At 60.2% G+C, this 17,980-nt stretch overlaps 2 protein-coding genes across 5 annotated transcripts; one reads left to right on the top strand and one right to left on the bottom strand.

Moving 5' to 3' along the window:
• The first annotated feature begins 188 nt into the window (after positions 1-188).
• LOC104339645 (multidrug and toxin extrusion protein 1) lies at positions 189-7,116 on the top strand. Its single transcript, XM_075440145.1, has 18 exons — positions 189-373; positions 685-864; positions 1,200-1,301; positions 1,494-1,562; positions 1,827-1,975; positions 2,090-2,132; positions 2,262-2,306; positions 2,660-2,757; positions 2,954-3,051; positions 3,576-3,689; positions 3,822-3,889; positions 4,149-4,257; positions 4,428-4,503; positions 4,582-4,651; positions 4,986-5,118; positions 5,456-5,550; positions 6,021-6,168; positions 6,555-7,116. Exons 1-18 carry the CDS (start codon positions 221-223, stop codon positions 6,773-6,775), a joined length of 1,971 nt encoding a protein of 656 aa, XP_075296260.1. The 5' UTR covers positions 189-220; the 3' UTR covers positions 6,776-7,116.
• Positions 7,117-8,431: 1,315 nt separating this feature from the next.
• On the bottom strand, positions 8,432-17,201 carry ALDH3A2 (aldehyde dehydrogenase 3 family member A2). 4 transcript variants are annotated; one of them, XM_075440150.1, is made up of 12 exons: positions 17,112-17,201; positions 16,153-16,326; positions 15,518-15,749; positions 15,344-15,429; positions 14,263-14,471; positions 13,970-14,087; positions 13,693-13,834; positions 13,341-13,507; positions 12,722-12,821; positions 11,589-11,824; positions 10,484-10,607; positions 8,432-10,164 (listed from the first exon to the last, which is right to left on the bottom strand). In XM_075440150.1, exons 2-11 carry the CDS (start codon positions 16,312-16,314, stop codon positions 10,527-10,529), a joined length of 1,533 nt encoding a protein of 510 aa, XP_075296265.1. In that variant the 5' UTR covers positions 16,315-16,326; positions 17,112-17,201; the 3' UTR covers positions 8,432-10,164; positions 10,484-10,526. The 4 variants fall into 4 exon arrangements, with proteins under 4 accessions (XP_075296265.1, XP_075296266.1, XP_075296267.1 ...); XM_075440151.1 differs by lacking the exon at positions 17,112-17,201 and adding an exon at positions 16,757-16,852; XM_075440152.1 differs by lacking the exon at positions 17,112-17,201 and adding an exon at positions 16,741-16,762.
• Between the last annotated feature and the right edge of the window lie 779 nt (positions 17,202-17,980).

The following is a 17,980-nucleotide window of genomic DNA, read 5'->3' as shown; positions in this document are numbered from 1 at the left end:
CCCCATCACGGCTGCCCCATCCCGTGGAGCCCAGCTCCGGCTCTGCGCAGGAGAGGGTCTGTGTGGCTCCCCCCACCTCCCCTGCCCTGCGGTGGGCCGAGGCAGGACGCTATATTTGGCCTGGCGGAGCGGTGCCGGTGAAACCGGACGCTGCCGTGCTGTGCGAGGCCGTCAGCTGGAGCCAACGGGGCTGGCTTGTCTTGGCTGCTGCCGCGCTGTGATGAGAGGGGCCGAGACGGGCAGTGGCTCCTCCAGTGCCGGCAGCGACCCGCCCGAGTCCGCACACGGATCCGTGAATGCTCCATCGCTGCTGGAAGAGGACCCCAACCCTCCAGCCCACCGGCCGGCGGAGCCGTGGCGGAGCAGGAGCCAGGTACGAGGGCTCGCGGGCGTGATTTGGGAAGGCTCAGCCCTACGCTGGCTCAGGGCAGGCAGCACGCGCCTCGCGCTGCCTGTCCGGGCTCCTCCGCGCTGCCCGCAGCGGGGCACAGGACCCTCCCCAGGCTGCCCTGACCCACTGCCCACGCTTCCCGTCACCAACCCGAGCTGCCGGCAGCAGGGAGCACACGGTCGGCTCGCCCGGCCCTGGCTGAAGTTCACCCCACCGTGGTTACACATTGCTTACCCTGGGAGCGTGGCTTTAACCAAGCGCAGAGGAAGAGGGTTGTTCCACTCCCCCGGCAGAGCGGCAGCATGAAGGAGGCGAACGTCCCCGAGGAGAACAGCTTCAGCGAGGCGATGGCCACCGGCCAGCAGGATCTCACACCCGGCGGCTGCGGGAAGAAACGCCGCTGGCTTCGGCGCCTGGTTCCGGACAACTTCTGGGAGGACGCGAAGGGGCTGCTGGTGCTGGCGGGGCCAGTGGTAAGGACCCTGGGAGGAGAGCGCTGGCGTGTCGGGATGCAGCCTGGTGCCACGGGAGCCCTGGGAGCGGGGTCCCTCGGCCAGCAGAGCCCGGCCGATGTGCGACCTCCAACAGCTCCTGGAGGAGACAGACCCAGAGTGCTGCTGAACACCCGGCAAGGGGCTCAGAAACCTCAGATCGGCTTCACCTGATGTGCTGGGGATCGGGTTGCTCGTTATATGCACTCAGCTGAATGCACACAGCTGCCCTCCCATCCTGTGCCCTGCTCTTGCCCGGAGGTCTCCTCCCAGCACCGTTGTCCCTGACCTTCACCTCTCCTCTTCCCCGCATCTAGATCCTGATCCAGCTGCTGATCTTCCTGATACACCTCGTCAGCTCCATATTCTGCGGCCACCTGGGCAAGGTCGAGCTGGCCTCCGTCACGCTGGCCATCGCTGTAAGCACTCCCGGGGGCTGCCCCGGCGCCAGGCACCAGCTCCCACCCGCTGACGCTGGGAGGGGATACGAGAGTGGAGGCGGACAAGGACAGGGGAGATTTCAGATTCCCACTTTTCCTTTTAGCCCCTCTCCCTTCCTAAAAGTCTTCAATGCTCACATTCTCTTTTGTGTTTTCAACTCCTATTTCCAGGTTATAAATGTCACTGCCATCTCTGTAGGATATGGTTTGGCTTCGGCATGTGACACCTTGATGTCACAGGTGGGTAAGAGATGCTGGCACTTGTCCTGGAGGCATGGGGTTTTCTGGCATCAGCTGATGGTGCCCAGGCACTGCACGAAGCCCCAGCTGCACCCATGAGCTGGGGAAGCTCATCCCCCATAACAGGGAGCTCTGTCCTTCCCTTGAAACACCAAATCCTTCCTGGGCGGTCTCTGGGCTGGTCAGGGTTCCTCTGTGCTCTGCGGGGTCCCCGTCCCCCCATCCCCGGCACGCTGCTGAGTTCACTGCCCTCTCACCTTGCAGACCTACGGCAGCAAGAACCTGCTGCGCGTGGGGGTGATCCTGCAGCGTGCCACCCTCATCCTCCTGCTCTGCTGCTTGCCCTGCTGCGCCATCCTCATCAACATCGAGCAGTTCCTGCTCCTCATCCGCCAGGACCCTGATGTCTCCAGGTCGGGTGGTCCCGTGGACCAGACACCACTGCCTCGTCCCCTCCCCAGCACGGTGGGGCTGGGGGGGACGGTGGCCATGGCCCCTCCCTGACCATGCCTCTCTCATCCCCCCAGGTTAACCCAGCGCTACGTGATGGTGTTTGTCCCCGCTCTCCCGGTGAGTTCCTGTGGACACCTTGGGTGCTGGCCACGTGTAGAGACCGGCTGTCCTGCTCCTGTTTTCCACGGCAGCAGCACAGCCCCTGCTCAGCGCTGGCCTCATCTCATCCACCGATTTCCTTTTCAGGCGGTCTTTCTGTACAACCTGGAGACAAAATACCTGCAGAACCAGGTGGGTCCCGCAGCCCTCGCGCCCAAAGAGGGTCAGCCCCGGCTCAGGGCTCCCTTCAACGATGCACCCAGGGTTTTCATGCTCGCTGTTCGTGTCCCACCACCACCTGGGTATCTGGAGCAGCTCTGACCCCGGAGATCACCCCATCCCACAGCCACCGGTATCCATCTCCCTTCATACTTCCCCACGTCAGGGATTTACCTCCAACACACTCATTTTCCAAGCAGGCGGCATCACCAGAAGTTTGTTTTTTGGCTGGGAAAGCTCCTGAGCGCAGGGCTGGCGGGGGCCGGCACACCTCTCGCCCGAGGCTTTCGTGAAGACGCCGTACCCCTACCTCCTCCTCTTTGCAGATGATCCTGTGGCCGGTGGTGCTGAGCGGGATCGTCGGCAACATCGTCAACGTGATCGCAAACTGCATCTTCCTCTACGTGTTCCACTTGGGCATCACGTGAGTAACGCCCGCGTCCCACGGAGGGGAAAGCACAACACCGGCAACGGCAGGGGACTTCTCAGGGATGTCAGCACCGCCGGACACCGCCGAGCACCCGGCGCTCGCGGGGGCACGGCAGGACGTTATGCTTCGGCACCCTGAGGCCGGGGAGGTGTGAGCAGGATGCCAACGACCTTTCTCGTTTCCTTTGCAGGGGCTCTGCCTGGGCCAACACCGTTGCTCAGTATTCACAAACCATTTTCTTGTTCCTGTACATTATAGGCAAGAAACTCCACGTGAAGACCTGGGGAGGTAAGGGCGTCTCCCCAGCTCCCCCCAGCTCCCACTTCACACGCGTGTTCGTGAATTTTCCACTTCTAGCAAATGAACTAACGTCCCGATGGTGAAATATTAACCCCAGCCCGGTACACCCTGGGGATGCGGTGCTGCTTCGGTGGCAGCTCGTCATGCGCGAGCGCTGGCAGAGCACCGTGCTGGGCACTAAACATTAATTCTGGAGAAATGAAACTTTCTGCCGAGGCTCTGTAGGGTTCAGCCCCAAAGCCGGATGAGCACAGACGTAAGCATGAGGTTGTCCTTAGATGCTCTGCTCCAGGGGGGATGAGCAGAGGGCTGCACTGCTCTGTGGCCCACAGGATGGCATCAGCAGACCTCATACATGCACACTCTGCTGCTGAAGGTCCTGTGGAGCTGAGGAGCATTGCCCTGGTGGCTCTGCAAACAGGAACAGCACCTCCAGCTGCCTCGGGTTCTCTTGAGGATGTGACACTTGACCAGTCTGGTCATCCATCAGGTGACGTTTCTCCTCTCCACAGGCTGGTCCAGCGAGTGCCTGATGGAGTGGGACAGCTTCACCTCCCTGGCTGTCCCCAGCATGCTCATGGTGTGCATCGAGTGGTGGACCTACGAAATTGGGAGCTTCTTGATAGGTCAGTGGAGAGGGGGAGCTGCGAGGAGGTGGACAGGGAGTGACCCAGAGCGGTGGCTGCGGCAGCCACTGGGGCTGAGAGCAGCTCGCCACCGGGCACCCGCACCCAGCGCTGACCCTCTCCTCTCCCCAGGCCTGCTGAGCGTCGTAGACCTCTCCGCCCAGTCCATCATCTACGAGGTGTCCGTCGTTGCTTTCATGGTGAGGGCTGGGAGCTGTTCTTGCCAACCAGGGCTCCCTAGGGACAGCCCGGTACAGACACCCAGCAAAAATCAGCTCCAGCGAACGCCAGACTTCCCCTTCTGCGCTTAAAGCCGCTCCCTGCTCTTGCCTATCCCTCCTATGGAGATGTTTTAAATCAAATCCTCACCTCCGTCCGCCTCTCTGCTGGGTGGCTATTCCGCTGCTGTTCCAACCCCTTACCCGGACGCGCACGCGAGCCCCATCCCTGTGGTTACAGATCCCGCTGGGGCTCGGCACGGCGGCCAGCGTGCAGGTGGGGAACGCGCTGGGCGCTGGCGACTTCGAGATGGCCAAGAGATCCTCCTCCACCAGCCAGCTCTGCACAGGTCAGAGTGCTGGGAAGCCTTTGCCGGGGCTCCCTCCGGGCTCGGCAGGAGCAGGGAGCATTTGCAGTCTGCACCCTTGTCCCCTCTTTGCCCCCTGCTCTCTCCCTTCGGCTGCTCCCGAGCTCCGCGTCACTGCCACGCTGGGCTCAGTGCTTTGCTCTGTTTCTCAGGGGTTTTTTGCGTAGCCATGGGGGCCATTTTAGCCGCCACGAAGGATGTGCTGGGATACATCTTCACCCCTGACAAGTGAGTGTCCCCAGCTCCTGGCTTCGGTGTGCGGAGGTCAGTTCCCAAAAGCGATCGTTGGCTCTTCTCTGTCCCCAGGGAGATCATTGACTTGGTGGCCTGGGTCATGCCTGTCTACGTTGTCTTCCACTTGTTTGAAGCCATGTGTGTAAGTCCCTGGAGATGCTGCTATTTTTGGTAGGGGAACCTTGGTGCTGAGCGGCAGCATTGCAGGTTGGTCGGTCAAGGGTCCTTCGGGCTTTGAGTGAGCACCGGCACCAGGACCCTGCAGAGCTCCTGGGACCACTTCTCAGAAAGCACCGAGTGCGTAAAAAGATGATGACCCACAGGACCGGGCAGAGACACAGAAATAAGTGGGCAGAGGCAGGGAGCTGGTCCATCACCAGGCTGGTTCCCCAGTGCCCAGGCAGCTCGAGAGTCCCAAAGCCGGCCAAGGCGGTGGTCCCGGCCCTGACCCCGGCCCCTCTCCCTCTCCCCGGCAGGGAGCCTGCAGCGGGGTGCTCAGAGGCATAGGCAAGCAGAAATTCGGCGCCATCCTCAACACCGTGAGCTACTACGGTGTGGGCCTGCCCCTGGGAGTCGTGCTGCTCTTCGTGGCCAGGATCGGCATCATAGGTACCGACCCCCGGGCACGCAGCTCTGCATGGCCCCAAACCCCCCCCGGGCGCGTGCAGCTCGCCCCGGCCCCACCGACCGCTCACCGCAACCCTCCCAGGGACTGGGCACACTGGGGGGACTGGGATGGCCCCTGCAACTACTGAGAGCTTTTAATTGTACTGGGAATAAGCAACCGCTGCCAGGTCTGCTGGGCAGCCCCACAGCCGCCGCCCCATGCCCGTGTCCCTGCTGACCTCGGGGACGTCCCCTTTCGTGACTCGCTGTCCCGAGATGCCGTCTGGGCTGGGTTTGCTCCGGCCGTGGTCCCCGGCTGACGCTGGCGTGCCCTCCGCAGGCCTGTGGCTCAGCATGCTCATCTGCGTCTCCATCCTCTGCACCTGCTTAGTCACCTACATCTGCCGCATGGACTGGAGGAAGGCGGCCGAGGAGGTAACCGCGTGTCCACGGCATCGTGCCCTGCCAGGGGGAACGTCCTCAGTGCCTTGGCTGGGATCACAGTGGGATGAGACAGCACCATGGGCTCCATCCCACAGGCCAGCGCTGCCCAGGGCTGTCCTCCAGTGGCCCCATGATGGTGGCCACGTCCCTATATCCAGCTTCCCCCCACATGTGCATTCTACGGCCTCCAGGTTTCCCTTTGCACCTCGTGCCACCCTTGGTTGGGGACAAGAATCACAAAGCAGACAGGGTGATGGAGGCTCTCACCCTTGCAGCCCTGAGCATCACCTTGTGCCCCAACAACAGCCCCGGGGTTTCCTCCAGCCACCACCTCTCGTTTCGGGCATCTTTCAGCCATTTCCAGCCAGACGAACCCCATGAGAGGCAACACCTCGGCTTTGCTTGGTGGGGGTTTCCCGCACCACGCGCCGCCGGCTCAACCCAGCGCGTTCCCTCCCCAGGCTCAGCGCCGTGCCGGAGTGACCCAGCCGCTGCCGGAGGAGCCGAACCCAGGCCCCGAACCCCCCTGCAAGCCGCTTCCCTCTGGTGTGGGGCCGGCCCCACCGCCCCACGCTTACCCCCCTGCCACGGCGGTGCGGGGCTGCGTCGGTACGGCCAGGGGCTGGGCACTGCGTGCGGTGGTGGGTTTGGGTCCAGGGAGGGTCCCCAAGGATTCTCACAAGCCAGGAGCAAGTCTGAAAAATGGGGGTGCGGCATAGCGCTGGTGATGCCCCCCCATTACTGGGAAAACAGCAATGACAAGGGTGGGCTCGGGAGGGTGCTGGAGGCTGGCAGGGGGACAGCCCAGAGCGATGGGGCACCCGGGGCAGATCTCACCTGCAGACACTGGGTCCCACCAAAGCTCCATCGAGGGCTGCAGATCTCCGCGCTCTGGGCTGCTTGTAACGTCCCTCAGACCCTGGACAAAACCCTCCCAAGAAACCCCTCAAGCCCCCCCAAGAGCCCTCAGTGATGCTGCCCCGTTCTCCTTGCAGCGGGAGTGGATGTGCAGAATGGCGTCATGCTCACGGGCATCACCAGGATGGACGGACCGAGGTACCAGCTGGAGCCCCAGGAAGCCATCCCTGCCACGTCCCCTCCGGCCACCGCCATGGCCACCAAGGAGCTGATCATCCGGCGCGGGCTGGCGGCGGCTGCGGCCATCGCAGTGCTGGCGCTCGGCATTGTCATTAAGCTGGTGACCAGCAAACACTGACTGGCACCAGGGACTCTGGGGACTTTGCTTTGGGGGGGGAAGCCCCTCCTGAGGGACGGACGTACACAGCACAGACCGGCCAGTGAGGGAACCCAGCACGCGCCTGTCCCATGGGAGCCAAGGGGCTCCCCCCCCCATCAGCATCTGCTCGGCCATCGCTCAGGAACGGGCGCTGTGGCTGCTCCAGCACCCACCACGCTGCTGGGGGCTGCCCACCGCACACCGAGCGCAGGGGTAACCCCCCTCCAGCCCACGCTGCCGGCTGTCCCCGCCGACCGGAGCCGAGCACAGCCTGGCTCGAACCGCTGCTCCGTGACGAATGCAAATAAAGAACAAACCCAGCTGGACTCGGGTGGGTCCTCTGGGGGGAGGCTGAGGGCAGGGCTCGGGCCGGGGCTGGGGAACATCCGACGCCGGGGGCTGCAGCGGGCGCAGGGCGCGCGGGTCTTGCCCTGCCCCAGGTGCTGTTCACAGTAAAACAAAGGTTTCACTAAGCAAGGCTTAAGGTCAGCATCCAGGTACAAGCTTGGCGGAAAAAGCCTCACAGTAAACCCATTAAAAAAAATGGAAATTCAGTTATGGGTGAGATGGCTGGCTGCTCAGCTGCTCTCGCTAGGGTCCTCCCCAGACCTGGGGCTCCGGTAGCAGCAATGCCCCTGCCGCTGCCCCCAGCAGCCCCAGACGCCGTGCGCCAGCGGTGCGACGCTCCCCGGCACTCCCCAAGTCCCCGCGGCAGAGCGCAGAAAGCCTTTGCTGTCACCCCAGGCAGCCTTTGCCCACCTTGCGTGGCGAAAGGTCGCAGCCCCTGCAACGAGACATCACCCGTTCAGTCGCGAGTCGCGAGTCCTTTCACCCTGCTTCCCGGGAGCAGCCGAACGTTCCAGACAGGACCACAGATCTGCTGCAGCCCCTGCCTACCCAGACGAGACACCCAGGTTCCTCTGCAACCATCGAAACCCACCCTTCCCTGCCCACCGCCGCAGCTGCGTGACACAACCCTGATCCTGACCGAGAAAGCAGATGACTCATTAAAAAATGAAGGAAAATAAGAAAGTTACCTTTGGAGAAGCTTCTCTCTCCCCCAGCCTCCTACAGCAAGTGCAAGCAGGCGCAAGCCCTTCCTGACATGGCTCGGAGCGATCCCTCCTCCCACGAGAGGATGGCTGGCCCGGGCCCAGGGCTCCCGCAGACACACAGACACATCCTCGCGCTGTGAGCACACAAGCCCCGGATCGCTGCGTTCAGCCGGGGCAGTGACTCAGCCGCCCGTGCAGGATTTGAGAAACCACGCGGCTTTGCCCACGTTGGGCGCACGAGGCCAGGGCGACGCTTCCAACGTGCCGCAGCGTGCCGGGAGCCGACGAACACAGCCCACGCTACGGTCCGGATCCGAACAAACCCCAGGCCGGCAGCGCCCACAGGTGGGAGGCAATCAGGGGATGGATTTGCACAGGACAGGAGAAAGCCCAGTTCCTCCACCGCTCCCAGCATCGCCTCATCCCACGCCTTGCCTGTCTCCGGGCGCCTCTTCGGCAGCCTGCCTGCGCTCCCCTGCTAGAGCTCGGGGGGATCTGTCCCCACAAGCAGAGAGGCCATCGTGCTGGGGACCTGCGGCAGAGGACGGGCAGGGTTGCCCAGGAGACTGCAGGGACTTGGTTTATTATTTAAATTCTGAGTGTTTATTTAGTAGTTGCAAAATATATCATTAAAAAGGCTTAGCACATGGATTCTTACTAGACATGAAGAAATCCCACCTATTGCACAGTAAAAGTAATTTTCTACTCTATAGTGAGTAATTGCATTTAATAATAATTTTTAAATTTACCTTATTGAAACTTTAATATTTCTAAGGCCCTTTCACCTTAAACATCTCCGTCATCCTCTCCCCAAGCTAGAGCAAGCCCCGGATTATCTCCCAGTGCAAGATTGTAGCAGACCCAGAAGCTCGAACACAAACGAGTACGCACGCTCTTTCAGCAACTGTTTTCCCTTAGAGGAATCTGACCAGGAATGGGCTTGTACTGGTTTTGGCTGGGACAGAGTTAATTTTCATCATAGTCGCTAAGTGTCTTCACAGTGCGATGGTGCTGCGCTTTGGATTTGTGACCAGACCAGTGCGGGTAACACACCCCTGTTCCTGCCAAACAGTGCTTGCACAGCACCAAGCTCTCGCCATTTCTCACACCGCCCTGCCAGCGCGTAGGCTGGGGTCGGCACGAAGCGGGGAGGGGACATGGCCGGGAGAGCTGAGCCCAGCTGACCCAAGGGATATTCCAGACCATACGATGCTGTGCTCAGTGGCATGAACTGGGGGGAAGAGAGGAGTAAGGGGGGTACATTGGGAGTTATGGCATCTGTCTTCCCAAGTCACCATCACGTGTGATGAAGCCCTGCTACCCTGGGGATGGCTGAACATCCGCCTGCCGAGGGGAAGTAGTGAGTGAATCCCTTCATTTGCCTGCTTGCATGCCCAGGTTTCACTTTACCTATTAAACTTCATCTCAACCTACAAGTTGTCTCACTTTTACCCTTCCGATTTTCTTCCTCTGTCCCACTGGGGGAGCGAGCAAGTGGCTGTGTCGGGCTCACGTGCCCACCTGGGCTAACCCACAACAGGGCACTTCGTGATTCCCACCTCTCCAAACAGGCCTGGAAGTTTTTTCGTATGAGCATAAGACACCCTTATCAGCAAAACAGAGGCAGCACAGGTATCATCTTTGTAATTCTCTAACAGCCAAATAATTATCACAGGCACACAATGAAACCCAGAGCCCCCAAAAAAGCATCAGCCTGCATCTCCTGACCTTCTGCGGGTGGTTCTGGCTCATAGGGATCCATGAATATTTCACCTCAATTGAACGGCAAGTGGGAACCTCACCAGGCTGATCCATAACCATCACTATTGGTAAAACGCACCAGCCAGCACAGCCTGCCCCAAGACTCGTCACCAAGAGGGTGGCTGTTCGGAGCACACCAGAAGACAGACCATCCCAAAAACCGCAGGGAAAACACTGTCGGCCCAACCGCAGCAGAAACGCGCGCTCCCGTTCGTCGCTGAAGGCGGGCGAGCGGCTTGGTGCGTCGCTGGAAGCAGCGCTCTGCACGGCATGGGGTGGAGGCAGGGGCTGGCGTTTCTTGCTCTGCAGTCCTCCGTTTCAGAGCTCGTACCCACTGGTCCCTCTGCTTCAGCATGGCTTTTTAGTAAACAGGAGTCTGAGCCTTCTCTTGGTTAGTGCCTCTCTAAGGCTACTCTGTGTGCTCGACAGCTCACTGAAATAACCCAGTACCAAAGAAAAAAATGACTTCTCAGCTTAAGGAAACAGAACAAAGTGAGCACTCGGAACATGACCTGCCCATGGCGCCTTCTCCTCTCTTCAGTAGTAAACCATCTGTGAAAGCAAAAGACAACACCAACGTCCTGTGAAGGATTTGCTGAAACAAAACCAGCTCCCTTTCCAGAACAGCCCGAGGCAAAGCCCCTCTGCTCAGGGTGACTCCCCAGCGTCCAGCTTGCCGGCCCCCTGCCCCCTCAGCATGCACTGACTGCTGGCTAGCTCGGATGCCGCACGAGCTCCGGGCGCTGCCAGGGAAAAGCATCGCTCCCCGGCTCCAGGGGGAACCTCCTCCAAGCCCCACATTCGCTACTCTAACAGAGCTTTGCCCGATCTCAAACCAGGTCTACATGCAGGAGAAGAAAAAGGCTCCTACCTCACCGTGACCGCCCCAGCCGTGCTCTGACACCTGCTCCTCCTTACCACACACTGCGCCAGCCCAGCCTCTGAACAGCCAGCACAATCAAGAGGGCTTTGCTCTTCAGCACAGACTGGTGATTCTGAGAAAACCCAAATGATTTCAAGATGCCGTGAGTTTCACCCCCTTTGCTGAGGAGGCATCCACCTGGACAGGGCCTGCCTCCCTGGCTGGTGCTTCAAGGTCTGAGCCAGTTCTTGGCTCTTACACCTCCTCCTGGACTCAAATATTTCCCCTTGCTTGTCGGGCTCCTGCACGTCACCTCGCAGCAGTGACAACGCAGAACAGACCGAAGGGCAGAGTCCTGATCCGCCCTGCCATCTCCTGTCCCTCAGCGCCTGCGCCCCTACGCTCGCTACATCCCCAGGACGCACGGTGGAGCCTTGCAAGGAGCAGCCAGCACAGGCACACGCAGTGCCTGCTCCGCCAGCCACGGAGAGCCAACCGTGATCTCACTTGGAGCTTAACATCTGGCCTCTCCACCTCAGGAGGCATCTCGAGTCCTCCAGCCAGCACCAGCAGGCTTCTGCCTCCCGCAGAGAGGGGAGGACATCCCACCCTTCCGCACTACCCACCTGGAAACTGGGGAGGAAATGGAAATAATTGAGCTAAGGTCCGATGGGGGCTGCAACTGGCCGAGGAACAAGAGCTGGTCGTAGACCTGAGCTTTAGGCCACAGACACCCTTCCCCAGGGAGCCACGGCCCAAAACCGCAGCCGTCTGGGCTGAAGCAAGCCCTGGAATTGAAACCACTCCTCACCTGCCCAAAACACATCAACCTCTGCCTCTGGAGGGAGCTTCTCACTGGTGTCACCTACCAAGGCAGAGCAACAAACAGCACAGCAGCCTAGGAGACCTCTCTGAGGACGTTTCTATTCTAGGTACCACTTGCCAGAGTGAGAAGCAGACCTTGGTAATTTCAGCTGGGCCAGACAGCACAAGTCTCAAGACAGAAAAACCAGGCCAGGCTCTAAGAAAGGGCTGCAGCTGCAAAGAGTGAACTTGCAGGAGATCAGACAAACTGCACATGCACTCACGTAGATGTCAAAGACCCAAAGCTCACCTTTGCCACCACCGCTGCCACAATCCCCAGCACGGCCAAGATGACCAGTCCGATTCGGCCCTTGTTAAACCGCTTCAAGACGAAGAACTTGGCCCAATCCACCTTCTTCTGGCTGATAGGTGGGTACCGGAGTTTGTTCGTACCCTCCATCTTCAGGTCCTTGATCAAGCAGGCGCGGCGGTGGGAGAAGGTCTCAAAGCTGTGCTTGCCGTGGTAGGCGCCCATCCCGCTGTTACCTGAGGGACACAACCCAGGCAGGTCATCACAAGCTCAGCCAGTTAAACCTTTGGCCGCTTGAGGCCAGCAGAAGACTAAGAAGCAGCACAGGAACATTTGAGTTGCTCGCCAGCTGCACTGCACATTACCTGCCCTGCATCTGCCTCACTGCAGTTTAAAAGCACCACTTCTCCTCCATATTGCTGCAGGGAGGACAACTGATCCTTCCTCTCTGCAGCACTTCTCAGTCTCTAAGACATCCAGCTGTACTCCAGCCCTCTTCTTCCCCACCCTGTATTCACTACCTACTCTCCAGGACTTTGCTGTGTCCGTGTGCGCTGCTCCCCGTGCCTCTGAGCCATCTGCAGCTCTTCCCCGGATTTAGCTCCCTCTCAGAGCACCGTGCCGAGGCTCTGAGGTCCGACCGGTGCTGTGTGAGAAAGGTTTCCCGCAGAGCCCTGCGGGGTGCACCTCCGTTGTCCAGTTCCAGGACAGCATGTGGTGTTCGCAGCAGCAGAACGCTGCTGGCTCACATCAGCTTGTGAGCACCGCAACACCCAAAGCCTCTTCTGCAAAGCTCCCTCAGGCTGCTCCGTAACCTGCTCCAGTTCTCCCCAAGCTGAAGTCCTGCCCTTCCTTCTGCAGTTGCTGCCAATCGCTCCGATTACAGCTGTGTTTTTAATGCACCTTTCACATCAGTCTGCACTAAACGCTTCCACCTTCCCAAAAGCACACGCTGAATGTTTTTCTCTTTTGGCCCCTGTTCTAATGTGCTCCCAGAATTTATTAATAGTGTTAAGATCCGCTACACAGAGACCTGTAACAGGCACAGGGGCAGCTCGACACACACCAGCCGCTGCTGCTCCCTGTGCCACACAGTGCAGTGTCACAACCCTCCAGGAGCTCCAGTAACTTACCGACACCACCGAAGGGTAAGGTTGAGAGGAAGAAATGCATGATGACATCATTTCCAGTAACACCCCCACTGGAGGTTTCCGAGATGACTCTTTTGATCAACTAATAAAAGAAAACAAACAAACAAAACATTACAAAGGCCCAGAAGAGACCAGGCCATGTAACTGTGCAGGACTGGGAGGGGAGCTACGAGCCGAGAGGTCGTGGTGTTAATTTTCTCTGGCTGACAACACAGGCAAGCCCTCTGCAGGCAAAGTTAACTCAAGAAAAGTGGGAAATTTCAGAGGAGGGATGGGAAAGATGGAAACCTGGGAGCTTGCCTCCCCAGCAACATATCAAAAGTAACGAAATTAATCACAAAAGACTACATGGTGCCACAGAAGAAATTCAGCTTTTTATCCTTCTATTGCACTAAGCCATGCAAATGCAAAGCACTTGGGCAGGAGACTGGGAGGCTCCAGCAGCTCTGGGGACACTCGTGGTCCCCGTGAGCCCAACGCTGCGATTCACGTGCAAAGAGGAGCCGACGCAGACCCTGCGCGGAGCCGTGCCTGCGACCGGCCCCGCTCAGCATCGAACCGCGCAGAGACAGCTCCGCAGGGGAGCACAGCCCAGACCCACCTGCTTGTTGTTGGAGAAGACATACAGGGCAAGCGGCTTCTCCCGACGGTTGATGAACTCAATGGCTTCCTCCACGCTCTTCACGGTCACAATGGGAAGGACCGGTCCAAAGATTTCCTCCTCCATCACCTTTGACTCCGCAGACACATCCGTCAGGATAGTCGGTGCTGAGGCAAACAGCAGGGCAGGAGATGGCGTCAGCAGCACAGAAGATGTGGTCCATCGCAGGACCTCGGCCCCAGCACTGCCTGTGTGCAACACACCCCCAGCAAGCCACACACACACACACACACACAGAGCCCCAAAAAGGCATCCGCTACTACCCGCCCTCCCCAATGCCTGCCAGAAGCACCTATGAAGCAGGAGGCCTCATCAGCCTCTCCACCGTGAGCGATCTTCTGCCCCTCCAGCAGGCCCAGCACCCTCTTGAAGTGGCGCTTGTTGATGATCCTTTCGTAGTCTGGAGACGACTTCACATCTTCCCCATAGAACTCCTGTCAAAAGGCACAGCAGAACCAAAACGCTCGACACACCTTCCAAACAGCCACAGCTCCAGGGCTGTGGCTACGAAACGGAGACCTCGGCTCTAACTGGGACAGCTCCCACAGCACGAGGATCTCCACGCTCACCTGCAGAGTCGCCTTGATGTTCTCCACCACCTTGCTCTGGATGGACGGGTCGCAGAGGATGTAGTCTGGGGCGATGCACGTTTGCCCACAGTTCATGTACTTTCCCCACGTTATCCGCCTGCAGGGGAAAAGGAGACAGTTTCCCCATGGTCAGTCCCCTCCAGCCCCACAGCCCGGCCACAAACGCCCCACGGACACCTACAGTCTGGGGACAATGGCCCACACATGTCCACCTGCACCATGGGGTCCCTGCCCCACTGCTGAGAGCCCACCAAGGGCCTCAACAGACCGACCTGCAGGCGATGGCCAGGTCACAGTCCTTGTCGATGTAGCAGGGGCTCTTCCCGCCCAGCTCCAGGGTGACGGGCGTCAGGTGCTTGGCAGCCGCCGCCATCACAATTTTGCCCACAGTGGAGTTGCCGGTGTAGAGGATGTGATCGAATCTCTGCTTCAGCAGCTCGGTCGTCTCAGGTACTCCTCCAGTGACCACCGGGTACAGCTCCTGTGGGGCAAACAAGAGCCTTACAGTTACCTTGATTTAAAGCAAATGTACCAAGCGAGGAGCTCTGCATGGGGCAAATTCACGTGTGAGCTACATTAGATCTGGACAAAGGACAGCAATAACAGAGACAAGCTCTGCTCTTTCCCCTGAAATCAAGTTTCACTTGCAGTATTGTACCACTTGAACAATAAAAAGAAACAGAGGTTGAGGGCAGGGCTGAGTCAGGCTCTGCACTTACTGCCACGCATGCAGACCAACGGCACAAAGACCTGCCGGGCTCTCCTGAGGGCTGTCCCCTTCCCCAGCTCTCGCCCAGAGAAAGCTCTGATTCCCCGGCATACATTGCACAGGGGGCCCTGCCATCAGAGCAGCAGCCGCAGTGACACAGAGCAACGGACGTCAGAACTGCCAGACAAGTGGAGGAGAAACAACAGCTCCTGCTACGTATGGGCTCAGCAGGACACAAAAACCCGGGATGACACTGAGCGAAGTTGCACAACTCCCAAGAAAAGCCAGACGCAGCCAGCATCCAATGCAAACTTGTGCTTACGTAGAGGCAACCCCAGCACAGTGTCCAAGAGGGCAGCCATTGCAGCGAGAAGTACATACGCACCTCTTCACGCGGTCACGACTGTCAAAACGGCTGTCACATTGCAGCAACATTACGTAGGCACATTGGGTTACACAAATGCAGGAACAATACGTCAATGCGCCTCTGTACTCTGTACTGTAATTCAACCCTTCCTCTATCTCCTGCTTACGCTCTTTCAGAGGGAGCAGGGAACTGATTCGACTCCAACCTGCAGCAGTCCTTTGAAAGCACGACAGGTATTTCCTCAACACAACCACGTCAGGCACGGGGCCGCACTCACCCGATCAAGGTACTGGGGCAGGAGTTCAGCCACCAGCTGAGCCGTGTTCTCGCTGACCTCCGACGGCTTCACCACCACGGCATTGCCTACAAGACAAGTGCAGCACGGCCGCTGAGCCCTCGCACTCCTCTCCCGCAGCACCCACCCACGGCCCCACAAAGGACAGATCCCCACCTGCCGCGATGGCCCCGATCAAAGGCTGCATGACCAGCACGAAGGGGTAGTTCCAGGCCCCGATGATCAGCACCACCCCCAGTGGCTCGCAGCAGATGTAGGCCTCGTCCCGCATGGTCAGCAGGTTCCTCTTCACCGGCTGAGGGGCTGCCCAGGACGGCAGCTTCTCCATGACCAGGGCCAGCTCTCCCAGCACGCCCAGGATCTCATGGCTGTACGCGTTGTGCCCACACTGCAACGACAGGCAGCTTGGGGAGGGGACGGCAAAGGCACCCACCTACTGCACCCACCATGGCAGCCTGGGAAATCAAGGTAAATTCTGCTGGTTCAAAGTGTCTGGTACAGGCAGCAACGCCCCAAAAGATCCCTGAGAGAAGATGGTCAGGCCGGGTGTGTGGGGCAGAAGCCAACACCTGACAGCCAGAACCTGCCTTTGCAGTCCAGCCATAGACCAGCTCCTCCTTAGAAATGGCGGCAGCAGACCTCGGCAGCCCACAGTGAGAGCCAGGACCACAGGGAACATCAGCAAAACCCACATGGGATGGCCAAGGCAGCCCTTGGGCTCGCTGCTTTCCTCAGGGCTGACCACCGTCCACGCACACCAGAAGGGAGAAACCCCCGTGGCCGACCCAGACCTTGTGTAGATCCGCCTTGATGGCTGCCAGGATCTCCTTCTCCTTCTCCCGCACCATGCGCTCCAGGGCCTTCAGCTGCTGCAGCCTGAACTCCAGCGAGCGGCACCGGCCCGAGTTGAAGGCGGCTCTCGCCCGCCCGACGACCTGCTGCACCCTCTCCATGGCTGCTCAGCGCTGCGGGGAGAGAGCGGCCAGACCCAGCTCGCCGCGGCCGACCCTCCGAGGGACGGCACCCGCGCTGCCCACCGGCACCCGGCAGGCTCCACCGCCAGCGGCAACCCCAGGGCCAGGGCCGTCCCAATCCCGCCGGATCCTTTTAAATCTTAAATAATTCGCGGCGAGGTTGTGATTTGGAGAAGTTTGAGAAGGAGCGCGGGGAGGAAACGGCAGCACAACAGCGGGGTGTGGCGCGGGGAACGCAGGGTGCCGCTTCGTACCTGTCCCCGCACCCTGTCCCCCCACCCCGCACCCCGGCCAGGCCCCGCCGGCCCCCCCCCCCCAGCGCCAACCGGACTTTGGAGAAACCGCGGGACCTCCCCCCGCACCCACCCCGGGAAGGTCCCGCACCCCCACGGTCCCTCCACCCACCCGCGCCCCCACTCGCCTCAGCCGCTTCCGCCTTCCGCTCCCGGGGTGGAATGGGAGCGGCCGCGGGGCCACCGCCCCCCCCACGCGGGCGCGGAATGGAAGCGTCCGGCGCTGCGCGGCGGCCCGGCCGCGGCTCTCCGGCCGCCGGGGAACGATCGCTCCCAGGCGGGCGGCGAGCGGCTCTGGGGGCTGCGGAGCGCTGCCGCCGGCCCTCGGGCTTCCTCCGGGGGCAAGAGCCCGGGCCGCGTCCTTCAGCGTGGGAGCCGGCGGAGTTCGGCCGCAGCGTCGGAGGAAAGGAGCGGGGCGGAGAACGCGAGCCGACAGCCTCCGGTGCGGGAGGCCGGCGGGGCCCCCGGGAGCATCCCCCGTACCTGGATCCCCGGCGCCGGGAAGGCTCCTTCCCTCCTCCCGGCTGCCGTGGGCTTCCCCCGTCGGCTCCGGCCTTCAGCGGGGCCCGGCAGGCTGTCAAATGCCGAAGGGCAGAGAATGGCGTTGGGCGAGACCTCGGCGGGGGGCAAAGTCCCCGTCCCCCCCTCGGGGCTCCTTATCTGGGGAGGGCAAGTGGCAGAGGGCAGCTGAACCCCGGGGATTGCCCCTGCAGAGCGAAGGCTGCGGGAGCGAGCTCCGCGTTACGGAGCCCGAGGGTTGGGGAAGGGCTGGTGGAAAACTGGCCATGAAGTGCTGAGAAGGGAGGTGGTCTGTAGGAGGCGAAGGGATCAACAGGAAGAGCCGGGCCAGGACAGGCGAATTAGAATCATAGAAAGTTTTGGGTCGGAAGGGACCCCTAGAGGTCATCAAGTCCAACCCCCCCCGCAGCGAGCAGGGACACGGCTAACTAGACCAGGTTGCTCAGAGCCCTGTCCAACCTGGGCTTGAATGTTTCCAGGGATGGGGCCTCCACCACGTCTCTGGGCAACCCGTTCCAGTGTTTCACCACCCTCATTATAAAGAATTTCTTCGTTATATCCAGCCTAAACGTACCCTGTTTTAGTTTAAAACCACTACCCCTGGTCCTGTCACTGCTGTCTCTACTAAAAAGATTGTCCCCATCTTTCCTATAGGCTCCCTTTAAGTACTGAAAGGCTGCAATCAGGTCTCCCCGCAGCCTTCTCTTCTCCAGGCTGAACAGCACCAACTCCCTCAGCCTGTCCTCATAGGAGAGGTGCTCCAGCCCTCGGATCATTTTTGTAGCCCCCCTTTGGACCCATTCCAACAGTTCCATGTCCTTCTTGTGCTGAGG

This window comes from Opisthocomus hoazin, chromosome 20 (assembly GCF_030867145.1).
Source record: "Opisthocomus hoazin isolate bOpiHoa1 chromosome 20, bOpiHoa1.hap1, whole genome shotgun sequence".
Taxonomy (NCBI): Eukaryota; Metazoa; Chordata; class Aves; order Opisthocomiformes; family Opisthocomidae; genus Opisthocomus; species Opisthocomus hoazin.
This window is presented reverse-complemented; position numbering and strand designations above follow the sequence as displayed.

What these genes read in the sequence shown, in the direction of transcription:
- ALDH3A2 (XM_075440150.1), bottom strand. Translation starts at nt 16,314, where the DNA reads ATGGAGAGGGTGCAGCAGGTCGTCGGGCGGGCGAGAGCCGCCTTCAAC. An exon ending in TGCCCCAGTACCTTGATCGG is followed by an intron (nt 14,472 to 15,343) that starts GTGAGTGCGGCC and finishes TTTGCCCCACAG; the next exon opens with GAGCTGTACCCGGTGGTCAC. An exon ending in GACCTGGCCATCGCCTGCAG is followed by an intron (nt 14,088 to 14,262) that starts GTCGGTCTGTTG and finishes TTTCCCCTGCAG; the next exon opens with GCGGATAACGTGGGGAAAGT.
- LOC104339645 (XM_075440145.1), top strand. Translation starts at nt 221, where the DNA reads ATGAGAGGGGCCGAGACGGGCAGTGGCTCCTCCAGTGCCGGCAGCGAC. An exon ending in TGTTTGTCCCCGCTCTCCCG is followed by an intron (nt 2,133 to 2,261) that starts GTGAGTTCCTGT and finishes TTTCCTTTTCAG; the next exon opens with GCGGTCTTTCTGTACAACCT. An exon ending in GGAGGAAGGCGGCCGAGGAG is followed by an intron (nt 5,551 to 6,020) that starts GTAACCGCGTGT and finishes TTCCCTCCCCAG; the next exon opens with GCTCAGCGCCGTGCCGGAGT.